The following is a 23,935-nucleotide window of genomic DNA, read 5'->3' as shown; positions in this document are numbered from 1 at the left end:
TAGAAGATGTAATCACATAAGTAGGGCCAGAATAATTTCGTGAAGATGATAACATAAATAATGCGGATTTAGCAGTTTTTTTGTGAAATAATGTGAAATCTGTGATTTGTAAGAGATACTGTGAAGTTAGTAATTTTGCCACATAAAAATGTTATAAATATGAGGACAGCAGTTTACTTATATTGGATGTTAAAGCTGCATTTTGACTCCTAATCACCTCAAGGGTGACACACGTGTATAATCTTAAAATGACAGTTCATTTAATGCTTCACAAACAGCACTGAATCTGACAAAACACACTGAATGTAGCAGAGTAATACCAAATTTGGAAAAAATGCTGCATTTTGCAAAAAATAACTCCTAATTTGGCAAAAGATAATTCTAAAATTTAAAATAAAAGCTCCCCTCGAATTATGCTAAAACAGACAGATGTTGGGGAAAAAATCACAGAATATGGGAAAAACAATGTCAAATTTGGAAAAACACCACCAAGTATGGCAAAGAACAACACTGAATTTAGCAAAAAATTATATCGGATCTGGAAAAACCACTAAATTATGCAATAAATAGACATAATTGAGCCAAAAATAACACCAAATTTAGTAAAAAAAATAATGTAAATTTGGCTAAAATAATGCAAATTTCAGAACAACACAGACTTTCATTAATAATGACACTGAATTAGGAAAAAACACACAACCTGGTAAAAAACAAAATTCATAAAAAAATATTACTGAATTTTGAAAAAAATAACACCGAATGTGGCCGCAAAATGAAATGATTTTCCAGTTTTAATTATCACCTCAAGTAAATCAAGCTGCAACCAGGAAACTGTGTAGTAGAAGTCTGCATTTTTACTCTTCAGGAAACATTCAATCCTGAAAATCAACTCCTTTTCATTCTGGAAAGCCTGACAACTGGTTTTCATTCAAGGACAGAGGAAGGAGGCATGTCAGGAGAAAATAGGGCAGTGAGGCAAACTTTGGTAACTCAAGGAATCAGCATGTGTGACTGTGGCCTTTGCAGAATGTGCTGCATCGTTGTGGTGGAGCAGTCCCCTGCGAAACCTTTCCTTGACACTTCAACTTCACAGCCTCCCATAATCCCTTCAGGAGATTTTGATAGTATGCTCCTATGATCAGTTGCCCCTACACACAATCTGTTAGCATTGCACAGTGGCAGTTCCACGAAACACTCAGCATCAACTTTGTACGACAATGGCTGGTAGTTTACATTTTTTACAGGTGATGAATCCACATTCCACTGCTTGCTTTACTTGTGGTGATACACCTAGCACTTATCTGTGGTGATAAGACAGTTAAAAAGGTCATGTAAATTGGCCTCTCACAGCTGCAGCATGTGCTCTGTTGCCTTGGTTTGTTCGGCTTTTTGAAAGGGTGTGAGCAGTCGCAGAACCCAGGACCTGTGCCAAGTTGAAAATATCGTGCAAGATGTTGAAAACCAATCAGTGACAGAGGTTTTTTTTTTTTTTTTCCCCACTTGCGCTTTGATACTGGTACATCATTCTTCGAACCCTAGGTCTCCACTTCTCTTATAGTGACTGGTTCTTCACAGAGAGATGGTCTGCCACTTCGTTCGTCATCATTCACACTTGTGTGACAACATTGTAAGAGTCTGTGCCACCTAATTATTGTGTCATTTGATGGTGCTTTACCACCAAATGGTGCTTTACACCTTCACCATCTTAGCATGGGTTATTGCGGCTTTGTTCCTTCAAATGTAGAAAATGAATTACAACCCTGTACAAGCTCGGCTCAAAAAATTCTGGAACTTTGTCCACAAAATTTTTCTACACTTATCTCTTACTGATCTTGCTTGGTCTTCTTTAAAATACTCCCTCCACAATTGATACACTGCCACCAATGACGTTTCCATTTCCGGAAGAACTCTTGGTATGCTCCTTGCTGAAATGTGCAAGTGCTGTCTGCGTATTTTCTTTTATCTCATCTATCATTGCTAATTTTCATTCTTTCAACAGGGTTTTCAACTTCGGAAATGAGATAAAGTTCACAGAGGCCAGGTCTAGAAAATACAGAGGATAAGGCAGCACAGTGATTTTGTTTTTTGTGTGCGGGTGCCGTATTGTGAAGCAAGAACCATGAATTGTCTCACCACATTGCAGGCCGTTTCCTTCTCACATTTTCACGCAGGCATTGCAGCACATCCTGATAGTACTGTTGATTAACAGTTTGTTCCTGTGCCATGTATTCATGTTGAACTAATTCTTGAAAGTCAAAGAAAACCATCGGCATGGTGTTGACATTTGGCCCTACCTGATTAGCGTTTTTTGGTCTTTGAGAACCTTTCCCAACCCATTGGTCTCAACATCTAGACCCACATCTCATCACCAGTTATGTTCTCCTTAAGGAACATTTCATTCTCATTTGCACAGTCCAAAATCTCTTCACAGATTGCAAGGCAAGGTCTTTCTGACCTTGGCTCATAAACTGTACGACGAACTTCCATTTCAAGATGCTGTGTCAGGATTTTTACCTTCTGTCTGGCCATTTTTAAACCTCATGAACTATTTCTAACACCGAGTACAGCTTAAGCGTTCATCACTTTAGGCCTCCTGAATCATTGAGTGTGTCTCTGTAAATGTTTTCTTGCGTTCCATGCAAAATTTAATGCAGATGTGTTGCTCTTCTAACTCTGCCACCTCGAAATTCACAAACTGTGCAACACAACATTCTGCTCAATACAGCACTGAACTATATCTAACAAACTTACAACAGTGAAACTTTCAGTAGTTACACATTAAACACAGGCTTGTGCAGGTATGCCAACAGCATTTAGCTCCAACACACCATCAACGTAAAATTATGCATGTTCTGAAATTCTTTGAACAGACCTCATACTTTGCTTCATCATTGGACTGTGCACCATTTTGTTTTGGCTTCTGTAGCAGCATGCTTCTGTGCCGTGGCTTGGGAATTTCAATGTTTATCAAAACTGCAGACATGTTCCTGCAAACAAACAAAAATGATATATTCTGTTTGAATTCTTGGCTAAACAGAATACGAATATACAAAATATGCCACTTTAAAGTTGTCCCTGATAGAAATTCTGGATACAGTGTAAATATGAGGGGAACCTAAACTTAGTATAGACAGGAAATTGATGTCCATCTATACATCCTGTGAAGAAAATAGGTGTACTGAATAACTATATTGTAAGAAAATATCGGCAAAATATATTTATACTTGAGAAAATTTAGAAAAATATAGTGATGATAAGGCCTGATACCAACATACTCAGCTGCTATTATTATGTGAGCTATTCACACACACACACACACACACACACACACACACACACACACACACACACGACCACAGTCTGTGGCAGCTGAAGACACACTAGTGGCACACTATGATGCTGATGACTAGTGTGGCTTCAGCTGCCACAGACTGTGGTTGTGTGGTCGCGTGTGTGTGTGTGTGTGTGTGTGCGTGTGTGTGTGTGTGTGTGTGTGTGTGAGATCTATTTTTGACAGAGGCCTTTTTGGCCGAACGCTATTTTGTGACAGTCTTTTTGTTGTACCTATGTGCAACTCAGCATCTCGCTATATGATTAGTACCAACTGTCCTTTTGATAATATTGTTACATTCGGTCCTGGATTTGCCATTGTTTGAAAGGCACACCTACATTTAGAGCACTTGTGGACTTAGAGAAAGTGTTTGACAATTCTGACTGGAGTACTCTTTTTGAAATTCTGAAGGTAGCAATGGTAAAATACAAGGAGCAAAAGGCTATTTACAACTTGGATGAAACCAGATGGCAGTAATAAGAATCGAGGGGCATGAAAGGAAAGCAGTGGTTGAGAAGGGAGTGAGACAGGGTTGTAGCCTATCTTTGATGTTATTCAGTCTGTACATTGAACAAACAGTAAAGGAAACCAAAGGAAAATTTGGAGTAGGAATTAAAATTAAGGGAGAAGAAATATAAACTTTGAGGCTTGCTGATGACATTATGATTCTGTTAGACACAGCAAAGGGCTTGGAAGAGCAGTTGAACAGAATGGACAGTGTTTTGAAAATGGGATATTAGATGAACACCAACAAAAGCAAAACAAGGATAATGGAATGTAGTCAAATCAGCTGACACTGAGGCAATTAGATTAGGAAATGAGGCATTTAAAGTAGTAGATGAGTTTTGTTATGTGAGCCGCAAAATAACTTATGATGGCAGAAGTACAGAGGATATAGAATGTAGACTGGCAATGGCAAGAAAAGCATTTCTGAAGAGGAGAAATCTGTTAACATCAAATATAAATTTAAGTGTTAGAAAGTCTTTTCTGAAGGTATTTTTCTGGAGTACAGCCATATACAGAAGTGAAACATGGACAATAAACATTTTAGATAAAAAAGAATAGAAGCTTTTGAGATGTGGTGCTACAGAAGAATGCTGAAGATTAGATGGGTCAATGAAGTAACTAATGGGGAAGTACTGAATAGAATTGGGGGAAAGTACTGAATAGAATTGGGGAGACAAGAAATCTGTGGTATAGTTTGACCAAAGAAGGGATCATCTGAAAGGATATCAGGGGATCACCAATTTAGTATTTGAGAGAAGTGGGGGGGGGGGGGGGTAAGAATGTAGAGGGAGACCAAGAGATGAATAAACTAAGCAGATTCAGAATGATGTATGTTGCAGTAGTTATTCAGAGATGAAGAGGCATGCACAGGATAGAGTGGCATGTAGAACTGCATCAAACCAGTCTTCAGATTGCAGATACAAAAACAATGTTATTGAAAGGAGGCTACTATTGGGATTTGTAGAAAGTAGGAGGAATAGTAGATAAGTGATCATGTAAGGGGGGGGGAGGAGAGATTTTGGGGGGGGGGGGGAATGCTGAAATGGTACTGAATGAAACAAACTCAAACTAATTAATGAGAGAGTAAGCGAAATACGAGGCTGTGGTAGTTGAGTGAATTTTGTCTTTTAAAAAGGATAGAAGTATAATGCTGAGCAAGACTGACAAAGTCAAGTCTGTAAGTGAGGAGTCGCATAAATTGGAGTGCACAAGCATACATTCTTTAAGGTGATGTTTGCATGGTTCATATCAGAAACTAACAGAAATTAATTAAGACAGTTAAAATACAACTTGCTATTTATGCTGTCTCCTTATAAGTTAAAGTTGTGGTACACCACACTTTACTGGGCTTTCTTCAAGTGCTATTGATTTCCTTGACAGTGCAGACAGTAGTTGTAAAACATGTTTAAGGTGGAGTAGAGAGTCAGGTAATAAGTCAGACATTTCTAACATTAACCACAGTACAGAATATGAAGAGGTACTTCAGCTATTCAGCGTAAAAAGAAGAGTAATCTGTTTGTTTTAAGTCTTGTGCTATTCATTGGTGGTCTCTGTTGAAGTAACCTGCAGAGAAAGTCTGACTGTCTAATGATGTTCTGTGTGTTGCTTTTCCCTTTATTACAGAATCCTTTGTTGTAATTTAAGTTCTCATGTATCTGCTACATTATGCAATGTTTGAGGTTTTACGTAGATCTATTATCATTACTGTAATCTTTTAGATTTTTAGGCATGTGGTTTCTCTTTAGTTTTATGAGTAGTGCAGAAGGCATATAAATGACATTGGAAAAGGCACAAAGATTGAGTGCATCTCGTATAATGGAAGGATCTTAGTTAAAAAAAAAAAAAAAAAAAAATGTTGTAGCAGAGTTTTCTTGGTAACTTTACACTGGCCATGGCTGTCCTTTCAGTAAGAGATTAAGAAAATGGTAGTATAATATTAAATGAATAAACTATATATGTTCATATAACAGATATGCCAAGTTAGAAACATGTGCCATACTCAGCCTCAGATTTAGAGATCCTCCCCAGACAGTGCTCTCTGATTCAGAAATCTGAACATTCCTCATGTTGCAACTCAAAGCTTCGACTTGTCAAGGCTCGTTCCTTTCTTCCAAGCAGCACAAAGCCCTCGAACGATACTATGGGACTAACAATCCCCGGAGGTTGGATCCAGCTCTGAGTCTGACATAATCACAATCTGTTGGCAGAATATATGCACTGTTCATCATAAGATAAAATTATATTGCTTGTAAGATTCTCACAAAGCTGAAGAATGTTCATTACGATTTTCAGTAATATAGGGTCCAGCGAAAGATCCAACAATTTTAATTAATGATGCCTCTTTTATTACACAAGTTTGTCACATGTTTATTGCTACGACTTATTGAGGTTCATGTGCCGTTAAAGAGCGATAAAAATAAGACTATAAAACAAAGTATTACATTTTGGAAATGACATAATCTAAATAGTGGTCGTATCTCACTGTGCACCCGTGATGTAGTCTTCCCAAGCCGCCATAAACACACCCTAACACTTGGTTTGGTGTGGTAGAGATTTCTGGGGAGGTGGTACCTTCAAGTTTGTTCAGTATGTGTGAAATGCTAAATTTAAGGTATTTATACAAAAAGAATTACATGCGCCCTTGCCTGAGGAATCCACATCCCAAGCAATGTCACTGTTTGAGAATTTATGTAGCCAGGGAATTTAACTGTCAAGGAATTCATAACAATGCTGTCAGTGTGAATTGTTTCTCCATAATGTTGGAATCACATTTGATTGCTATTTTGGTGTCATCTTAGTTCAGGTACCAGGAAATTCTCAAGCAGTGGTGGATAACATTCTGCAGTCACCATAACTGTTTATCTAACATTCACCTCAGAGAAGTATGGCCCAATCACATACTTTTCCACAACTCCATGCTGTCACTGTGAAGATCTTCGTATTTACATCCAGGGTTATATCTAACCAACAGTGGAAGTTTATAATATAATTGGGTAGGTAAAAAATCCACTCACCAAGCGACAGCAGGAAAACACACATATAAAAGGTATTAAAGTTTGCAAAGCTTCCGGAGCCAGTGGCTTCTTCTTCTATCATAAGAGTTGAAGACGAAGGAAGAGGGCTGAAAGAAAAGGACTGGTGAGGTTTAGGAAAAGGGGTAGGGTTTGGAAAAGTCGCCCAGAACCTCGGGTCAGGGCAGACTTATTATCCTAAATCTCACCAGTCCTTTTCCTTCATCACTCCTCATTCCCCTTGAACTCTTTTGCCAGGAGGAGGAGCCACTGGCTATGACAGTTTGCAGAGTTAAACACCTCCCACGTGTGTTCTCCAGCTACCGCTTGGTGAGTAGATTTTTTTTATCTATCCACTTTATTATATTTTCAAAAAATGATTTTTTTGTGGATATGCAACACTGAAAGTTTGATTGTTAGCATAATCAGCTAAATGGGAACAAGCTTTGTCACCCATCATGAGAATCCAACCCAGAGTCTGAAAATATTATGCGTTTGTGAAATTTCAAATGTTTAGTCGCTGGAGTAAAGTCATTTTGTATGAATGACAGTGTAAATATGTTAAGTATTTGCCTTATACTGCAATAGCAGAGGTATGTGTATGAGCTGGCTGACACTGACAAACCTCCACAGCATGTGTTACTCACTAATGTTTTCTGGTGTTCTGAATAATATTGGATGAACAGTTGACTTTCACTCTAGAGCTGAACCTGTTTTTCTGAAATTTCTTTTCCATAATAAAATTGTATTATGGAAACCTGCCCTTCTCAGCCCATGTTGAAATGCTTGTAGAATTAACACTGAAATGTAATTCCAGATTCATCACTTAAAAAAATGTTTCTAAGACAAATAGACTGAATGAAATTACTTTGCATAGGCAGCAATTTGTTGCTGTACAACAGTGAAAATGTTGTCTAATATGTGATTTGTTTTTAATTGAAAACTAAAATTTTTTGCTGCAACCTTTGCATTCACAATATCATCATCCTCATGACATGAAATCTGCAGCATATTATTTGATTGTTGCCTGTCTTCAAGTTTCAACTTGTTGCTTTACTTTAATAATCCACTCTGATGTTCCTTACACCCAGAATTTCTGTCTTTAGTAGGCATAATTTTCTTCCTCTGCCCTTCCATGGTGTGTGCATCAAAGCTCCTACCACAAGTTTTTATAACATAATGTGTGTCCATTATTCCAAAATCTCAACTACGGGGTGATGCAACTAACATTTGTTAATTTTGTCCGTCCAGTAGATCTTCAGTGTGTTTCAAGATCCTTCATTTATACAGTGTCATCCATGCTTTTGTGTACTTTGAAATTCCTGAAGGTTATTCCTCCATGTACAAGGTTTCGTTTCTCCACCACTGAAGGTGTTTTATGTCCATGTGTGTTCACAGCCTCCCCTCCCCACCCCTCCCCACCCCTCCCCCCCCCAAGGCCTCCCCTCCCCCTCCCCCCCCCCCCCCACATACTTAAATGTTACAGAATCATGTGCTACCATGTTCATTTGTTTTGTTTCAGGCACGTGAGAATCAAGGTGATAATTGTGACCTGCCACAGGAAATTATTGATGGTGTGAACAGTATCACTATAGATGGTGCTAGAAATTTGACTGTTACTCAACTTAAAAGTCTGCGTGAGATTTACGAAAAGAAAATCCAAGAAAAGCAGGATGAAATCCAGTCCACTGAAATGAAGAGAAATGCAGCATTAAGGGAGGTTGGCAACATTCTACACAGCTCAGTACACATTAGCAACGATGAGGTGAGTGTAAAAGATAAAATTATTTGATGAAATCATAGACTTGTTCAGAGGCTTTGTATATGAGTGTAGTTCAGAATGTATTTACTCATTCACTTCATACTGTCTTTCAAATCGAATTGTAATGCATTTAATGCAAATTGTGATAAAAGTTGGTGAGGGCCTTCCACACACTTATCCTGAGGAATATCATGGTAATTCCGGTGTGAGTGATCATAAGAATTAAAATTATAGACTAGAAGCTGGTAATAATGAGATGATCATCTTTTGATTGAAGGAAAAGTAGTAACTTTGTTTCAGGTGTGACAACAGCATTGACATACTCGTGGTTGAGTGCACGCAGATTGTATTATTGGGCGATATATATCTTTTGCTGTGACAGATAGATGGCAGCAACCCATAAATTAATGCTTAGGTGGATAACCCTTAGTAAACATTAGATGTAATAATATTTTCAGCTTGTTTACACCATTTGCTCTGCTTATAGCAAATAAATTTATCTCCTTCCAACCCAACAGTGTGTGTGTGTCTTTCAGTATTACCAAGAGAATGAGCAAAGTGTCTGATACCAGGTGACTGCTTTGACGTGGATCAAATAGTGGACACTGCCATTTTGGCCTTGTGCAGTATGGCTGCAATGATGTCACACATAAGATGTGAACAGACAAAAACAATCCCATTACAGAATATAAACTGAAATAACTGTAAGAACAACATGAAACTAGTCGGACAGATGTGGGGATTCAATGGTTTTTGGCATGGAGAAATGAAATAAACGTCATTCATAATATAAAATATATACTCAAACAAAAACTTATTGAAAAATTCATGAAGTCAAGAGTATATGAAATCCTCAAAACTGGTATCAGAAATTTTCCTTAACCTATGTAGCTCAAATGAAGACCATGATCCCACAACTTGCTCGAGAAGCTGGTGTCGAAAACTTCGCTTGAGCTAGATAGCTCAAATGAAGTCCACAGTATAGTTCTCCAAAAGCTAGTATCAAAAATTCATCTGTGTAGCTCATGCAAATTTCCTAATACCCCAAACCACAACTTGCTTCAAAGACTAGTATAGAAAACTTCACTTGACTTATATAGTTATAATTAAGTTCAGGATATGAAGAAACAACAGATTGGTCGAAAAGCTTGGATTAAGACCTTCACTTCACAAATATAACTGGAACAAATTCCACAATACCAAAAAACCAAACTTGTTGCTCTAACTATTAACAAAAATGTAACTTGAACAAAATAGCTAGAATTATATCCACAAAACCTGTCAATCTTGATCAATCATTGTTAATTGTGGCTAATAACACATCCTGCAAATTCATCAAAAAATTCCATTAACATCAGTTTCATTATAGAAACAAAACACAGTCCTGTATGTGAGTTACCCACACACACACACACACACACACGCACACACACACAGTACTTCTGACCAAAATATAAAAAGAAAATGTATAAGGTGTTTACCAGCCAAAATGTAAATCTAGACTGGCGCAAAGACGCAACTTTGATTAACTTCGTAAATTTCTCCCAAACTCCGCACTTGATTTTCATAACCACAAGTCCATACAAATGGAGGATCTTTATCTTTGTTGCCAAATCACCAGCCACTGCACATGCAACAATATACTAGTGAATTTCCTCATCAAAACAAATACAAAGGAAAACCTAGATCTTCAATCATTAACAACACAGTGAACTAATACCATGATAGCCGAAAATAAAAATGTAGCCAATAACTACCAACACTACCCTGACTCACTAACAAAGCTCCAAACCCACAATTCCACTACAAAGCACACAAGTAGTATAAAATCCCTAACAATCACCAATACATCAGTCCTATCACACAATGACAGTACACAAAAGCAAATCTGATATGTTGAAATTCAACACCACGGAGTGCCACAAATAGTACAAAATGCTTTCTTCAGACACAATCCATTTCAAATATGCCAGCAGCCATGACATCACACACTACAGTACAGCTATGTCATGCGTCAAAGCAGATAACTGCCCTCATATTTCTGTTGACGCCAGTAAATATCCCATAATTAAAACAAATTCATTAATAACTATTTCACCAAACCAGTGAAGTGCAAGAACACTGTGCATGACATGAATGAAAAACAAACAATGGTTTTTCTAGGATGGAATGTAAGAATATTATGAAAGGAAAGTTGCTACTCACCACGTAGCAGAGGTGCTGAGTGTCAGATAGACACAACAAAAAGATTCCCACAATAGACCTAGATGCAAGACCTGTCCCATACATCTTCCCACCACCACCACTACCACCACCACTACCACCACCACCTACTCCAGTCCAGTCACTAACACCACCTATCCCAGCAAAGGCAGGGCTACATGTGAAACCAGCCATTTAATCTACAAGCTAAGCTGCAAATACTGTGCTGCATTCTATGTGGGCATGGCAACCAGCAAGCTGTCTGTCCTCATGATTGGCCACCAACAAACTGCGGCCAAGAAACAAATGGGCAGTGGGCCACCCTGTTGCTGAACATGTTGCCAAACATGGTATCCTTCATTTCAATGACTGCTTCACAGCACGTGCCCTTTGGATCCTTCCCATCAACACTAGCTTTTCTGAATTGCGCAGGTGGGAAATTTCTCTGCAATACATCCTACGCTTCCAAAACCCTTCTGGCCTCAACCTTCATTAGTCGTCATCCTCACCCATCCAGTCCGTTCCCTGTTGCCATTCCAACACTACACAGCCCTCATTCCACCATCACACCTAATCTTTTTATTTCTCTCATTTTCAGCTACTTTCCCCCCCCCCCCCCCCCCCCCTCACTTCTCCCCTTCCCCGTGTCTAACCTGCAGCACTTCAGTGTCCGTCACCCCCACCATACTATCCCTCGCCCTCCCCGCCCTAGCCTCCTCATTACCCCCACTCAGTTGCCACTCTTATCATGCACTGATGTTGCTGCTCGCAGTGTGGTTTCAGTTGCCTGAGACTGTACTTGTTTGTGCGAGTTGCATTTGCGAGCGAGTGTGCGTGCATGCGTGTCTGTGTGTGTGTGTGTGTGTGTGTGTGTGTGTGTGTGTGTGTGTGTGTGTGTGTGTGTGTGTGGGGGGGGGGGTGGGGGTGGGTGGTCAATTGTTGACAAAAGCTTTAATGGCTGAAAGCTTTAATTGTGAGAATCTTTTTGTTCTGCCTATCTGCGACTCAGCATCTCCCCCATCTCCCCTATATCGTGAATGAAACCTGTCATTGTGAGGCATAACCAAAAACGGAAAAAGAAGTATCCACACATTGCAGGCAGTTTGTGTTTTCTGGCTGCTACCAGTTTGACGTGGTGGTGCATTGCAACATTTGCAGTGTACCGTGCACAAGCACACTATGTGGTTTGCCATTAGTAAACATGAGCACCAATGACTACTACAAGTTAGCTATGTGATTGCTTTCTCCCAAAAATAGCTTTATTACTTTGAATTGCCTCTCCCTTTTTGTGGTTGGAGGAAGCTTTTGGCAACACCACAAGGTACCCCTTCCATCTGTAATTAATGTACCTCACAATGTTTTTGTGTTATCAGAGTTTGTAAATTTCCCTATTTTGATTACATCTGAAGTACTAAAAATGTTTAATTAACTGCCAGTATTATCAGTAAATAAAGCATTTTGGAATATGTTTAAAATAGATTTAAAATTTGGTGTATTAATGAGATTATTGTTTTTTTTCCCCTTCAAGGATGAGAATCCAGTCGATAAAGTTGTTGGGAATTGTACTGACCGCAAGAAGTTGTCTCATGTTGACCTAATCTACATGATTGATGGAATGGATGGTGAAAGAGGAGTTACAGTTTCTGGCGGAAGAGCATATTTTCTCAAGGTATACACTGACTTCAGGTTGAAACAGGTCATGTAACAGAATACACTGGCAGATGTAATACCCACAAAATCTGTTTCTTAGTGAGTAATGAGTACTGTTGTCTGTTTTGAGATGCTTTTTATTGTTGGGATGGTGATTGTATAGGGTTACATGTACTATGGTGAATCAAGATCAGCTTGAGTGTCAGGAATCGTCAGCATAGCCTACGCCCAGTAGCTGAGGAAGTGGCTTTGTAGATTGGTGGCTCCAGGCACAGGTGTGGCAGTGACCAGTCAGCTTGCAGTTAGCAGCAGTCCTCCAGGCAGAGGATCTCGGATGTGACACACAGAGAATGTCCAGTAACCCCCAACACATTCTTCAGACCTTTTTTTTTATATAGAACCAAACATCATTTTATTGCTCTACTTTGTTGGAGTAAATGTAAAGGAAGTTAGTAGTGGCATTGAGAATTTGGACAGAAATTCAATCGATAGGCATAGAGACGTTGCTTCATTAGTGATCATGATGTTTGGTTCTATCATTACTTTCTTTCTTGTGAAGCCATTGAGGGTTATTTTATTGTGGGTCAGCAGACTTGACTTGGCAGCCACCAGTGCCCACTGTTTGCAGGCTCCTGTGAAGTGCCGAGCCAGCCATCTAACTAAATCAACGTAACCCAGTATTGGATGGTGCAATGCCTGTACTCTGGGTTACTACATTTCTTTCTGCCCATTGAGGAGGAAAAAAATTTGTCTTTACTATAAATTCAATTCATGTTCATTCAAGAACAGTCAGAACTCATGTAAAGGTCCTGCACAAACGAGATTGCGAGGGGGAAAAAAAAAAAAACCAGATCAATTTACAACCCCCAGTATTGATTTTCAAAGTCATCATGACACTCAGTTTCGAAATATCATATTTATCCACTAATACCAGCCAACAACTTTAAGTTAAAATGTCCGCCCTGTACTGGAATTATGTAAGTACAGGTTGTGATGTAGGAACAATGACGTACGGAAATTTGGGTCTGGCTGTGGGTCGTGCATGGGTAGTCAAGGTGGTTAAGGAGACCACTCAGATAAAGCGGGAAATGTGGATTCAAGTTCTGGTCCAGCACAAATTTTCATTGTCCCCCACCACAACTATGAATACATTTCATGTATTTCATAACGGCTGTAGTTGCCGCAGTGACAGTTACTTCGGGCATGCGTGTGTATCTGAAAAAATATTGCGTTGTTCTTCTTAACAACACACTATTATACGTCATTACTTGATATACAGCAACCAACCATGTATTGTAAAGTTTTATTTATGACGAGATATGTTTCGGGTACCCACACTATAATATATTTTTTTCAATTGGCATAATACATCGGTATTTTAATCACTGATCACTGCCATGCTTGTGTTGATTACATTTTGAATGCTGGAGCTGTGCTCTGTTCTGTAACTTGTAGCTCATGTAGAATGTGTACCAAAGCTCGTACTTCGATTTTCTATTACCTGGTGAACAATAAACTGTTAATCAGATTGTTATTCTGATCTAGGCATGCTTTAAATACAGACAGAATTTTATGGTGTTTTTTTTTTTTTTTTAATTTCATTAAGAGGAATATTGTGACTAAGCAGCAAAGCTTTTTTACAGGGGCCAGCAGTATTCATGCAGCATGGTCTGGTGCAGTTATCACTTCACATGTTGTACAGCCGTGGCTATAAACCATTGTACACTCCATTCTTCATGCGGAAAGAGGTTATGGAGCAGGTAGCCCAACTTTCGCAATTTGATGAAGAACTCTACAAGGTATGCATTGCTAAGAAAGTATTGACTCATTATAAGTACTTGTTTTGTCATTGTACCAGTTGGAATATGCCAACTTAATTGTAAACATATGCTACAAAGATATAAAAAATAGTTTTTTCTCCTTTGTCATGCATGGCTAACATATATATGTAGAGAAGATCCTGTCAGGTCCTGAACATTTTGAGATAAAATGATTATTAAATGCCTATGAAACAGCCTCTTTGTCAGTGTGCTGGAAATGGATAGAACATACCAGAAAGCGTTCTTATATTACATTGTCCCAAAAAACAATGCATTAAGTATTCTAATAAGTCCCCAAGAAGAATGAAACACTGATATTAGGATGATGTGATGAAGGTTCTCCATGGAAAGCTGAATGAGAATGTGTTCATACAGTCAGTTACAAACATAGGCAGGTGTGTGTGTGTGTGTGTGTGTGTGTGTGTGTGTGTGTGTATTACCCATGAACGTGTGGACAAGGCAGTTTTACCACATGATGCAAAAATAACTCCTTGAGTGTGACAAATTTTTGTGATCCCTGCAGGATGCATAATCTTATAATAGTTCTTTTTCCTATGGTTGTCTTGAAAATCACTTTTGTGCTACTGGTTCATTCCACATCAAGGAGATCAGGGGTCCCGACTCGACCCTCTCCAAATCCAATGAAATTTGGTGTGAAGGTTCTACATGGTCTTTGATGGTTATATACCAAATTTCAGTTCAGTAACTTCCGTGGTTGGATTCTTAGGGGATTGTAAAGAGAGGCTACTCACCTCCCTGCCACCGTTGGATAAGCAGCTGCCAGCAGCAAGTCGTATACTCTTAGCTCACTTATTTGTTACATAGTTTAATTCTTAATTTCTTTGCGTGTTTTTGGGTACTTGCATAGTTTAATTCATAAATTTCGGGCGTATTGTAGTATTTGAGAGTTGTAGCATCGCATTTTAGTACCTGAATAGTGTACAATCGCGTAGTCTCCTTCTGCCACCAAGCAGTGTGTCAGCAGGGCGCAAGTAGCAGAATTACTGCATTTACTAGGCAATCTTGTATTTTAATAACCATTTAAATGTTGTGTTGAATTATTTGTACTCTCTGTAGATTAGTTCAGACGTTCTTTGCAAACAGTATTTAGCATGGATAGGGACTGCGACTACTGTGTTCGGATGCGGACTGAGTTGGCATCCCTTCGCTCCCAGCTTCAGGCAGTGTTGGCTTCAGTCACACAGCTTGAGGCTGTAGCCAATGGGCATCACTGTGGGGGTCCGGACGGGTGTTTGTCATGTCGTGGACGGCCAGCCCGTCCCACGCATCCCCCGATCAGACTACGGCTGTGGGTGCCTGGGATAATGCCCGCATTGAGGCTGACCCCTCACCCGTGGTAGAGTGGGAGGTCGTCTCGAGGTGTGGCAGGGGGCGAAAGACATTCTGGAGGGCTGAATGGAAGGCCTCTCCAGTTTGTCTGACAAACGGGTTTCAGGCTCTGTCTCCGGCTGATACTGATCTTCGGCCGGACTTGGCTGCTTGTCCTGTTCCAGAGGTTGCCCCTCAGTCTGCAAGATCCAGGTGGTCGCAGAGAGTGGGCTTACTGGTAGTTAGAAGCTCCAACGTCAGACGCGTAATGGGGCCCCTTAGGGATATGGCTGCAAGGGAGGGGAAGAAAACCAATGTGCACTCCATGTGCGTACTGGGGGGGAGTCATTCCAGATTTGGAAAGGGTCCTTCCGGATGCCATGAAAGGTACAGGGTGCACCCATCTGCAGGTGGTCGCTCATGTCGGCACCAATGAAGTGTGTTGCTATGGATCGGAGGATATCCTCCCTGTCTTCCGGCGACTATCTGATTTGGTGAAGACTGCCGGTCTTGCTAGCGGGTTGAAAGCAGAGCACACCATCTGCAGCATTGTCGACAGGACTGACTGCGGACCTTTGGTACAGAGCTGAGTGGAGGGTCTGAATCAGTGGCTGAGACGGTTCTGCGACCGTGTGGGCTGCAGATTCCTCGACTTGCGCCATAGGGTGGTGGGGTTTCGAGTTCTGCTGGATAGGTCAGGAGTCCACTACACACAGCAGGCGGCTACACAGGTAGCAGGGATTGTGTGGCATGGACTGGGTGGTTTTTTTAGGTTAGATGGCCTCGGGCAAGTAGAGAAAGGGCAACAGCCTCAATGGGTGCGGATCAAAGTCAGGACATGCGGGGACCAAGCAGCATTCGGTATTGTAATTGTAAACTGTCGAAGCTGCGTTGGTAACGTACCGGAACTTCAAGTGCTGATAGAAAGCACTGAAGCTGAAATTATTATAGGTACGGAGAGCTGGTTGAAGCCAGAGATAAATCCTGCCGAAATTTTTACAAAGGCACAGGGCAGAGAGACCATGGGTATGTGGGATGTTTGTGTAATTTCCCTTCTTCCCTTTCTTTCCCCTCTCTCCTCCATGATGAAGGAACATTTGTTCCGAAAGCTAGGAACGTAAATTTTCGGTTCTGTTTATGTGTTTTGTGTGTATCTATCGGCTGTACTGAGCTGAGATAAGTACTGGCCAGCCCCTCTATCTCTTTGCTCATATGAGATTTTCCATTAATCATTTAGATCACCTATATGGTCCACATCCTTCATTGTTTTGTCCCTTTTGTTAGCTATCACTTACGTCTGTCATCTTAACACTTTCTCTTCTTCAGTGTTTTATATTTACATAAATAAATATTTTCGTCACCAACTGTGCTAGTTTCATCTTCCTCCTATTATCTTGTTCCGTTTATAGTCCTGTTCTCTTTTTTATTTATTGATTTATTTATTCAACATTCCATAGTTTTAACGTTCGTTATCCGCTGTTTTCCGGCCAACAATCACTGCCAACAATCTCTTCTACACCTACCAGTATCATCCATTTCCGTCGATTTCTTGTTGCTGCCAATATTTTTGTGCCATTGGCTATCTTTCTCTGCCACAAGAAAAATTTTTGGGACATTTCTGCGCCACCCGCGATCTTTTTTGCGGCACGCGCGATCTTTTTTGCGGCACGCACGATCTTTTTTGCGGCACGCGCGATCTTTTTTGCGGCACGCGCGATCTTTTTTGCGGCACGCGCGATCTTTTTTGCGGCACGCGCGATCTTTTTTTCGCCACTCGCTATCTCTGTTTTTAAGCGACGTGTGTTCTTTTCCCCTGATCTGGACATACTTGCTTGGTCTGGTCAACTTTTTCCGTATTTTTCTTATTTAGTGGTCTTCCTTTGGTATTGAACGTTACCAACACAATTTCTTTCCTTCTCGTCCTTCCCTCCGCGTTTTATTCCTTCTTATGATTACTATTTCAACTTTAGTTATTTAATTTCCCTACCCACCAGTTACCCACTATGTACCCTAATCCTATGCCACATTATTTACATTCATTCCGGAAACATGCATTCACCGTAGCCAAACTGCAATCCCACATACTTTTCCTCCGGTCCTGCATAACCTTTGGAATTACCCCTAAAGGGCTTACCTTAAAAGTTCCCATCTCCGGGTGCAATTCCTCCTTCCACCAGTCTCTCCTGGACTTCCAGAACCTTCAATCCTTAGCCCTTACCCAACTTGTCCTGAATCTCTACACTACTTCATGTAACCACCACTCCCAACAGCTCCTATCTCTCTTCAAAGTCCTCCACCTGTCAAACCCTTGCTTGGAGAACACACTCAGGAACATCATCCTAGAAGCCAGCTGCAAACTTGAGTTCCATGCCACACACCACCTGAAAAAACTATACACAGTGCTAGTGCAACACCTAAGAAGTGGGGTCCCTCTCCCTGTCCCTCACAAACACCAACCACAACAGAACCTTCAACAAACCCCCCTCATAGCCAACAAACCTAGCCTAGCCACCCTACTCAATCTCCCCATCCCAGCACGTACCCCACACAGACCAAATCTCAGCTATAACCACAGTCAAATGCCACATATCACCAGTCCCAATTCAGTCCTAAACCTCTCATCCAGATCCCTCTCTCCGCCAGAGACATCTGTTCTATCAAAAGGCTTAACCTTTAGCCCCACGCCTAAATTCAACCACACTGCCCTGGTTAAAGATCTCCTCTCATTCACCCGGAACCTCAACTGGAAATATCACTTCACTACCCAAACACAGCCCCCAAATACTAGACCCAGTGTTGAACCCTGTCTAGAACAGTTCCGACTGCCTTCTCAAAGGGATCCTCCTCCCCTCCCCCAAAACCATCCCTTGCAGACATTTCAGGAATTCCTCACATCCAGTGTTGCCTCCCAGTCCTCCTTGAAGAACATCCCGACAACCCCCAACATCACCCCAGCTGAATCCCATGTCATTAAGGAGCTGGAAATAGACCGCTCTATTGTCATCCTCCCGGCGGATAAAGGCTCCACAACTGTCATACTTGACCATGTGGAATATGTGGCAGAAGGACTGCGTCAACTCTCCGACACCTCAACCTACAAATCTGTTACCCAGGATCCCATTCCCTCCATCCAGACTGAGCTGCAAAAAATCCTAAAAATCCAAGGTCCCTCACAAGGCCTCACAATGGCTTCCATAGACTTACTCACTCCACCTGAGCCATGTACCCCTACCTTCTACCTATTACCCAAAATCCACAAAGAGAACCATCCTGGCCGTCCCATTGTAGCAGGCTTCAAAGCCCCAACCGAACGTATCTCAGCTCTGGTAGACCAGCACCTCCAACCTATCACCCGCAGACTCCCATCCTACATCAAAGACACAAACCACTTCCTAGAACGCCTCAAATCCATTCCCACTCCTCTCCCACCTGAAACCTTTCTTGTCACCATAGATGCTACATCCCTTTACACAAACATCCCACATACCCATGGTCTCTCTGCCCTTGAGCACTACCTCTCCCAACGCCCACCCGAAGATCTTCCAAAAACCTCGTTCCTTAGCACACTTACCAACTTCATCCTCACCCATAATTACTTCAGTTTTGAAGGCCAGACCTACAAACAAATCAGGGGAACGGCCATGGGAACCAGGATGGCTCCGTCCTATGCCAACCTCTTTATGGGCCGCATTGAGGAGGCTTTCCTGAAGACCCAACAGCTGCTTCCCCTGGCCTGGTATAGGTTTATAGATGACATCTTTGTGGTCTGGACTCATGGTGAGGAAACACTCCTTAATTTCCTCCATAACCTCAACTCCTTTTCGAATCTGAATTTCACCTGGTCCTTCTCCAAAACCCAAGCCACCTTCCTGGATGTTGACCTTCATCTTGTTAAAGCTCACGTCCACACCTCTGTCCATATCAAACCCACAAACAAACAACAGTACCTTCACTTTGATAGCTGCCATCCTTTCCACATCAAATGCTCCCTTCCCTACAGCCTAGGTATTCGTGGCAAACGTTTCTGCTCCAGTGACGAATCCCTCAACAATTACACCAATAACCTGATCAATGCTTTCCTCTCCCGCAGCTGTCCCGCAGACCTTGTCCACAAACAGATTTCCCGAGCAATACATTCCTCCCCATCCAACAACAATGTTCCTACCCCCAGACCACACAGAAGCATCCCCCTTGTCACCCAATATTATCCTGGCCTCGAAAACATCAACAAATTACGCCGCCAGGGATATGACTTTCTCAAGTCAACCCCTGAAATGAGATCATCCCTTGACAAAATTCTCCCCACACCACCCAGAGTTGCCTTTCGTCGCCCCCCTAACCTCCGTAACATCCTTGTTAAACCCTACAATATTCCCAGACTACCTTCTCCACCCAGCGGTTCCTACCCCTGTAACCGACCCCGCTGCAAAACCTGCCCCATGCATCCCCCCACAACCATCTACTCCAGCCCCGCTACTGGTAAAACATACACAATTCAAGGCAGGGCCACGTGTGATACTACACATGTCATTTATCAACTGACATGCCTGCACTGCACAGCCTTTTACATCGGCATGACAACAACTAAACTGGCTGAGCGCATGAACGGACACAGACGAACTGTCCGCCTAGGAGATGCCCAATACCCAGTAGCGGAGCATGCCCTCCAGCATAATTCTAGGGACCTAGGAACCTGCTACACCGTATGTGCCATTTGGCTTCTCCCACCCAACACCAGTCCCTCTGAACTGCGCAGATGGGAACTTGCACTCCAACACATCCTTTCATCCCGCCATCCCCCTGGGCTGAACCTACGTTAAACAACCTCAATCCCATTTACTCTTCAGTCTTCTCCTCTTTCCCTTTCCTCTTTAGCCATTCACGCATCTTTTCATCCTACATAGTTGTGTTTATCTTTATACTATATACCTCTTTACTTCTGTATGCATCCTCTTTGGTTTGAAGCTGGCACAGTACTTACAGTAGAATATCTTTGGCTTCCCTCTGACAACCATGCCTCCATCCTTGCTACCCTCTCTATTTTCCTTTCCCTGTTGCTTCATAACCTGGGTTGTGAGTAACTGAATCTCCTTTCCCTTCTGCCCTTTCTTTCCCCTCTCTCCTCCCCGATGAAGGAACATTTGTTCCGAAAGCTAGGAACGTAAATTTTCGGTTCTGTTTTATGTATTTTATGTGTATCTATCGGCTGTACTGAGCTGAGGTAAGTACTGGCCAGGCCCTCTATCTCTTTGTTAGTATTTGTTTCACATCTCATATGAGATTTTCCATTAATCATTTAGAAAATCTGGAATACATTTCACATAAATTTCCTCAGCATGTTATAGTCTTAGGAGAAGATTTCAATTTGCCAGATATAGACTGGGACACTCGGATGTTTTGGACGGGTGGTAGGGACAGAGCACTATCCGAAAATTACCTCAAGCAATTAAATAGAGAACCGACTCGTGGAGATAACATCTTGCACCTACTGATAACAAACAGCCCAGAACTTTTCGACTCTGTAAGCGCAGAACAGGGAATCAGTGATCATAAGGCCATTGCAGCTTCCCTGAATATGGAAGTAAATAGGAATATAAAAAAAAGGAGGAAGGTTTATCTCTTTAGCAAGAGTAATAGGAGGCAGATTTCAGACTACCTAACAGATCAAAATGAAAATTTCTGTTCCGACACTGACAATGTTGAGTGTTTATGAAAAAAGTTCAAGGCAATCGTAAAATGCGTTTTAGACAGATACGTGCCGAGTAAAACTGTGAGGGATGGGAAAAACCCACCGTGGTTCAACAACAAAGCTAGGAAACTACTGCAAAAGCAAAGAGAGCTTCACTGCAAGTTTAAACGCAGCCAAAACCTCTCAGACAAACAGAAGTTAAACGATGTCAAAGTTAGCGTAAGGAGGGCTATGCGTGAAGCGTTCAGTGAATTCGAAAGTAAAATTCTATGTACCGACTTGACAGGAAATCCTAGGAAGTTCTGGTCTTGCGTTAAATCAGTAAGTGGATCGAAACAGTATATCCAGACACTCTGGGATGATGATGGCGTTGAAACAGAGGATGACACGCGTAAAGCTGAAATACTAAACACCTTTTTCCAAAACTGTTTCACAGAGGAAGACCGCACTGCAGTTCCTTCTCTAAATCCTCGCACGAACGAAAAAATGGCTGACATCGAAATAAGTGTCCAAGGAACAGAAAAGCAACTGAAATCACTCAACAGAGGAAAGTCCAATGGACCTGACGGGATACCAATTCGATTCTACACAGAGTACGCGAAAGAACTTGCCCCCCCTTCTAATAGCCGTGTACCGCAAGTCTCTAGAGGAACGGAAGGTTCCAAATGATTGGAAAAGAGCACAGGTAGTCCCAGTTTTCAAGAAGGGTCGTCGAGCAGATGCGCAAAACTATAGGCCTATATCTCTGACATCGATCTGTTGTAGAATTTTAGAACATGTTTTTTGCTCGCGTATCATGTCATATCTGGAAACCCAGAATCTACTCTGTAGGAATCAACATGGATTCCGGAAACAGCGATCGTGAGAGACCAAACTCACTTTGTTTATTCATGAGACCCAGAAAATATTAGATATAGGCTCCCAAGTAGATGTCATTTTCCTTGAATTCCAGAAGGCGTTCGATACAGTTCCGCACTATCACCTAATAAACAAAGTAAGAGCCTACGCAATATCAAACCAGCTGTGTGGCTGGATTGAAGAGTTTTTAGCAAACAGAACACAGCATGTTGTTCTCAATGGTGAGACGTCTACAGATGTTAAAGTAACCTCTGGTGTGCCACAAGGGAGTGTTATGGGATCATTGCTTTTCACAATATATATAAATGACCTAGTAGATAGTGTCAGAAGTCCCATGCCGCTTTTCGCGGATGATGCTTTAGTATACAGAGAAGTTGCAACGTTATAAAATTGCAGCGAAATGCAGGAAGATCTGCAGCGGATAGGCACTTGGTGCAGGGAGTGGCAACTGACCCTTAATATAGACAAATGTAATGTATTGCGAATACATAGAAAGAAGGACCCTTTATTGTATGATTATATAATAGCGGAACAAACACTGGTAGCAGTCACTTCTGTAAGATATCTGGGAGTATGCATATGGAACGATTTGAAGTGAAATGATCATATAAAATTAATTGTTAGTAAGGCAGGTGTCAGGTTGAGATTCATTGGGAGAGTCCTCAGAAAATGTAGTCCATCAACAAAGGAGGTGGCTTACAAAACACTCGTTCGACCTATACTTCCGTATTGCTAATCAGTGTGGGATCCGTACCAGGTCGGGTTGACAGAGGAGATAGAGAAGATCCAAAGAAGAGCGGCGCGTTTCGTCACTGGGTTATTTGGTAATCGTGATAGTGTTACGGAGATGTTTAGCAAACTCAAGTGGTAGACTCTTCAAGAGAGGCGCTCTGCATCACGGTGTAGCTTGCTGTCCAGGTTTCGAGAGGGTGCGTTTCTGGATGAGGTATCGAATATATTGCTTCCCCCTACTTATACCTCCCGAGGAGATCACGAATGTAAAATTGGAGAGATTTGAGCGTGCATGGAGGCTTTCCGGCAGTCGTTCTTCCCACGAACCGTACGTGACTGAAACAGGAACTGGAGGTAATGACAGTGGCACGTAAAGTACCCTCCACCACACACTGTTGGGTGGCTTGTGGAGTATAAATGTAGGTGTAGATCATGTACGAAGGCGCAAATGTGCCAAATTTGCTAGGCTTTTTTTACAAGTTCTAGCAAACATTTGGTTATTTGCTTTAATATACGTAGACCACTTTTTATGCTGAATCACACCATGGCAAAAATTAGGGATTTAGCCATACCTAAATATAGATACAAGCCTCTAAAGTGGCTAAAAAATTCATTACGCTATTCTGAGAGCCGTGGTTTGACGACCACTGCTAATTTTTGTGTGAGCCAATCACGCCAAAACTTCAGATGGCTATTCCTACCTATGTCTATATATCAATCAAATTTAATTAGCACTGGATGCCCAGATGAAAATATATGCATCTGTAAAGTTGACTAAAATTTTCTACTTGCAAATTTTAGGGTATTTTTGGGGGAAAATATCTCAGCTGTGTCTTCTTCAATCTTCTTTTTCTTGTCACAGCTGGAAAAAGCATGCTTTAAGCATTCAAAGAAAGCTCGTTTATTTTCTGGGGTCAAATATTTTGCTCATTGAGTCCCATAATTAATTATTTTTATTCAAGTGTATAAGTCAGTTTCAAATATTAATTTAACACATGACATAAAAGCAAGTGTAGTACGAAACACAGCAAATTTGCAGAACAA

The 23,935-nt window shown here is 41.3% G+C and overlaps 1 protein-coding gene across 2 annotated transcripts in view; it reads left to right on the top strand.

Moving 5' to 3' along the window:
* The window catches only part of LOC124784891 (serine--tRNA ligase, cytoplasmic), a 58,499-nt gene that overhangs the window by 14,549 nt on the left and 20,015 nt on the right, over positions 1-23,935 (top strand). For both annotated transcript variants that reach the window (XM_047254135.1, XM_047254137.1), the window contains 3 exons: positions 8,372-8,614; positions 12,342-12,482; positions 14,107-14,262. In XM_047254135.1, coding sequence (XP_047110091.1) covers positions 8,372-8,614; positions 12,342-12,482; positions 14,107-14,262 — 540 coding nt within the window. The remainder of the gene's footprint in view (positions 1-8,371; positions 8,615-12,341; positions 12,483-14,106; positions 14,263-23,935) is intronic.

This window comes from Schistocerca piceifrons, chromosome 1 (genome assembly GCF_021461385.2).
Source record: "Schistocerca piceifrons isolate TAMUIC-IGC-003096 chromosome 1, iqSchPice1.1, whole genome shotgun sequence".
NCBI classification, from domain to species: domain Eukaryota; kingdom Metazoa; phylum Arthropoda; class Insecta; order Orthoptera; family Acrididae; genus Schistocerca; species Schistocerca piceifrons.
The sequence above is the reverse complement of the archived record's forward strand: the minus strand, read 5'-3'. Positions and strand labels throughout refer to the sequence as shown.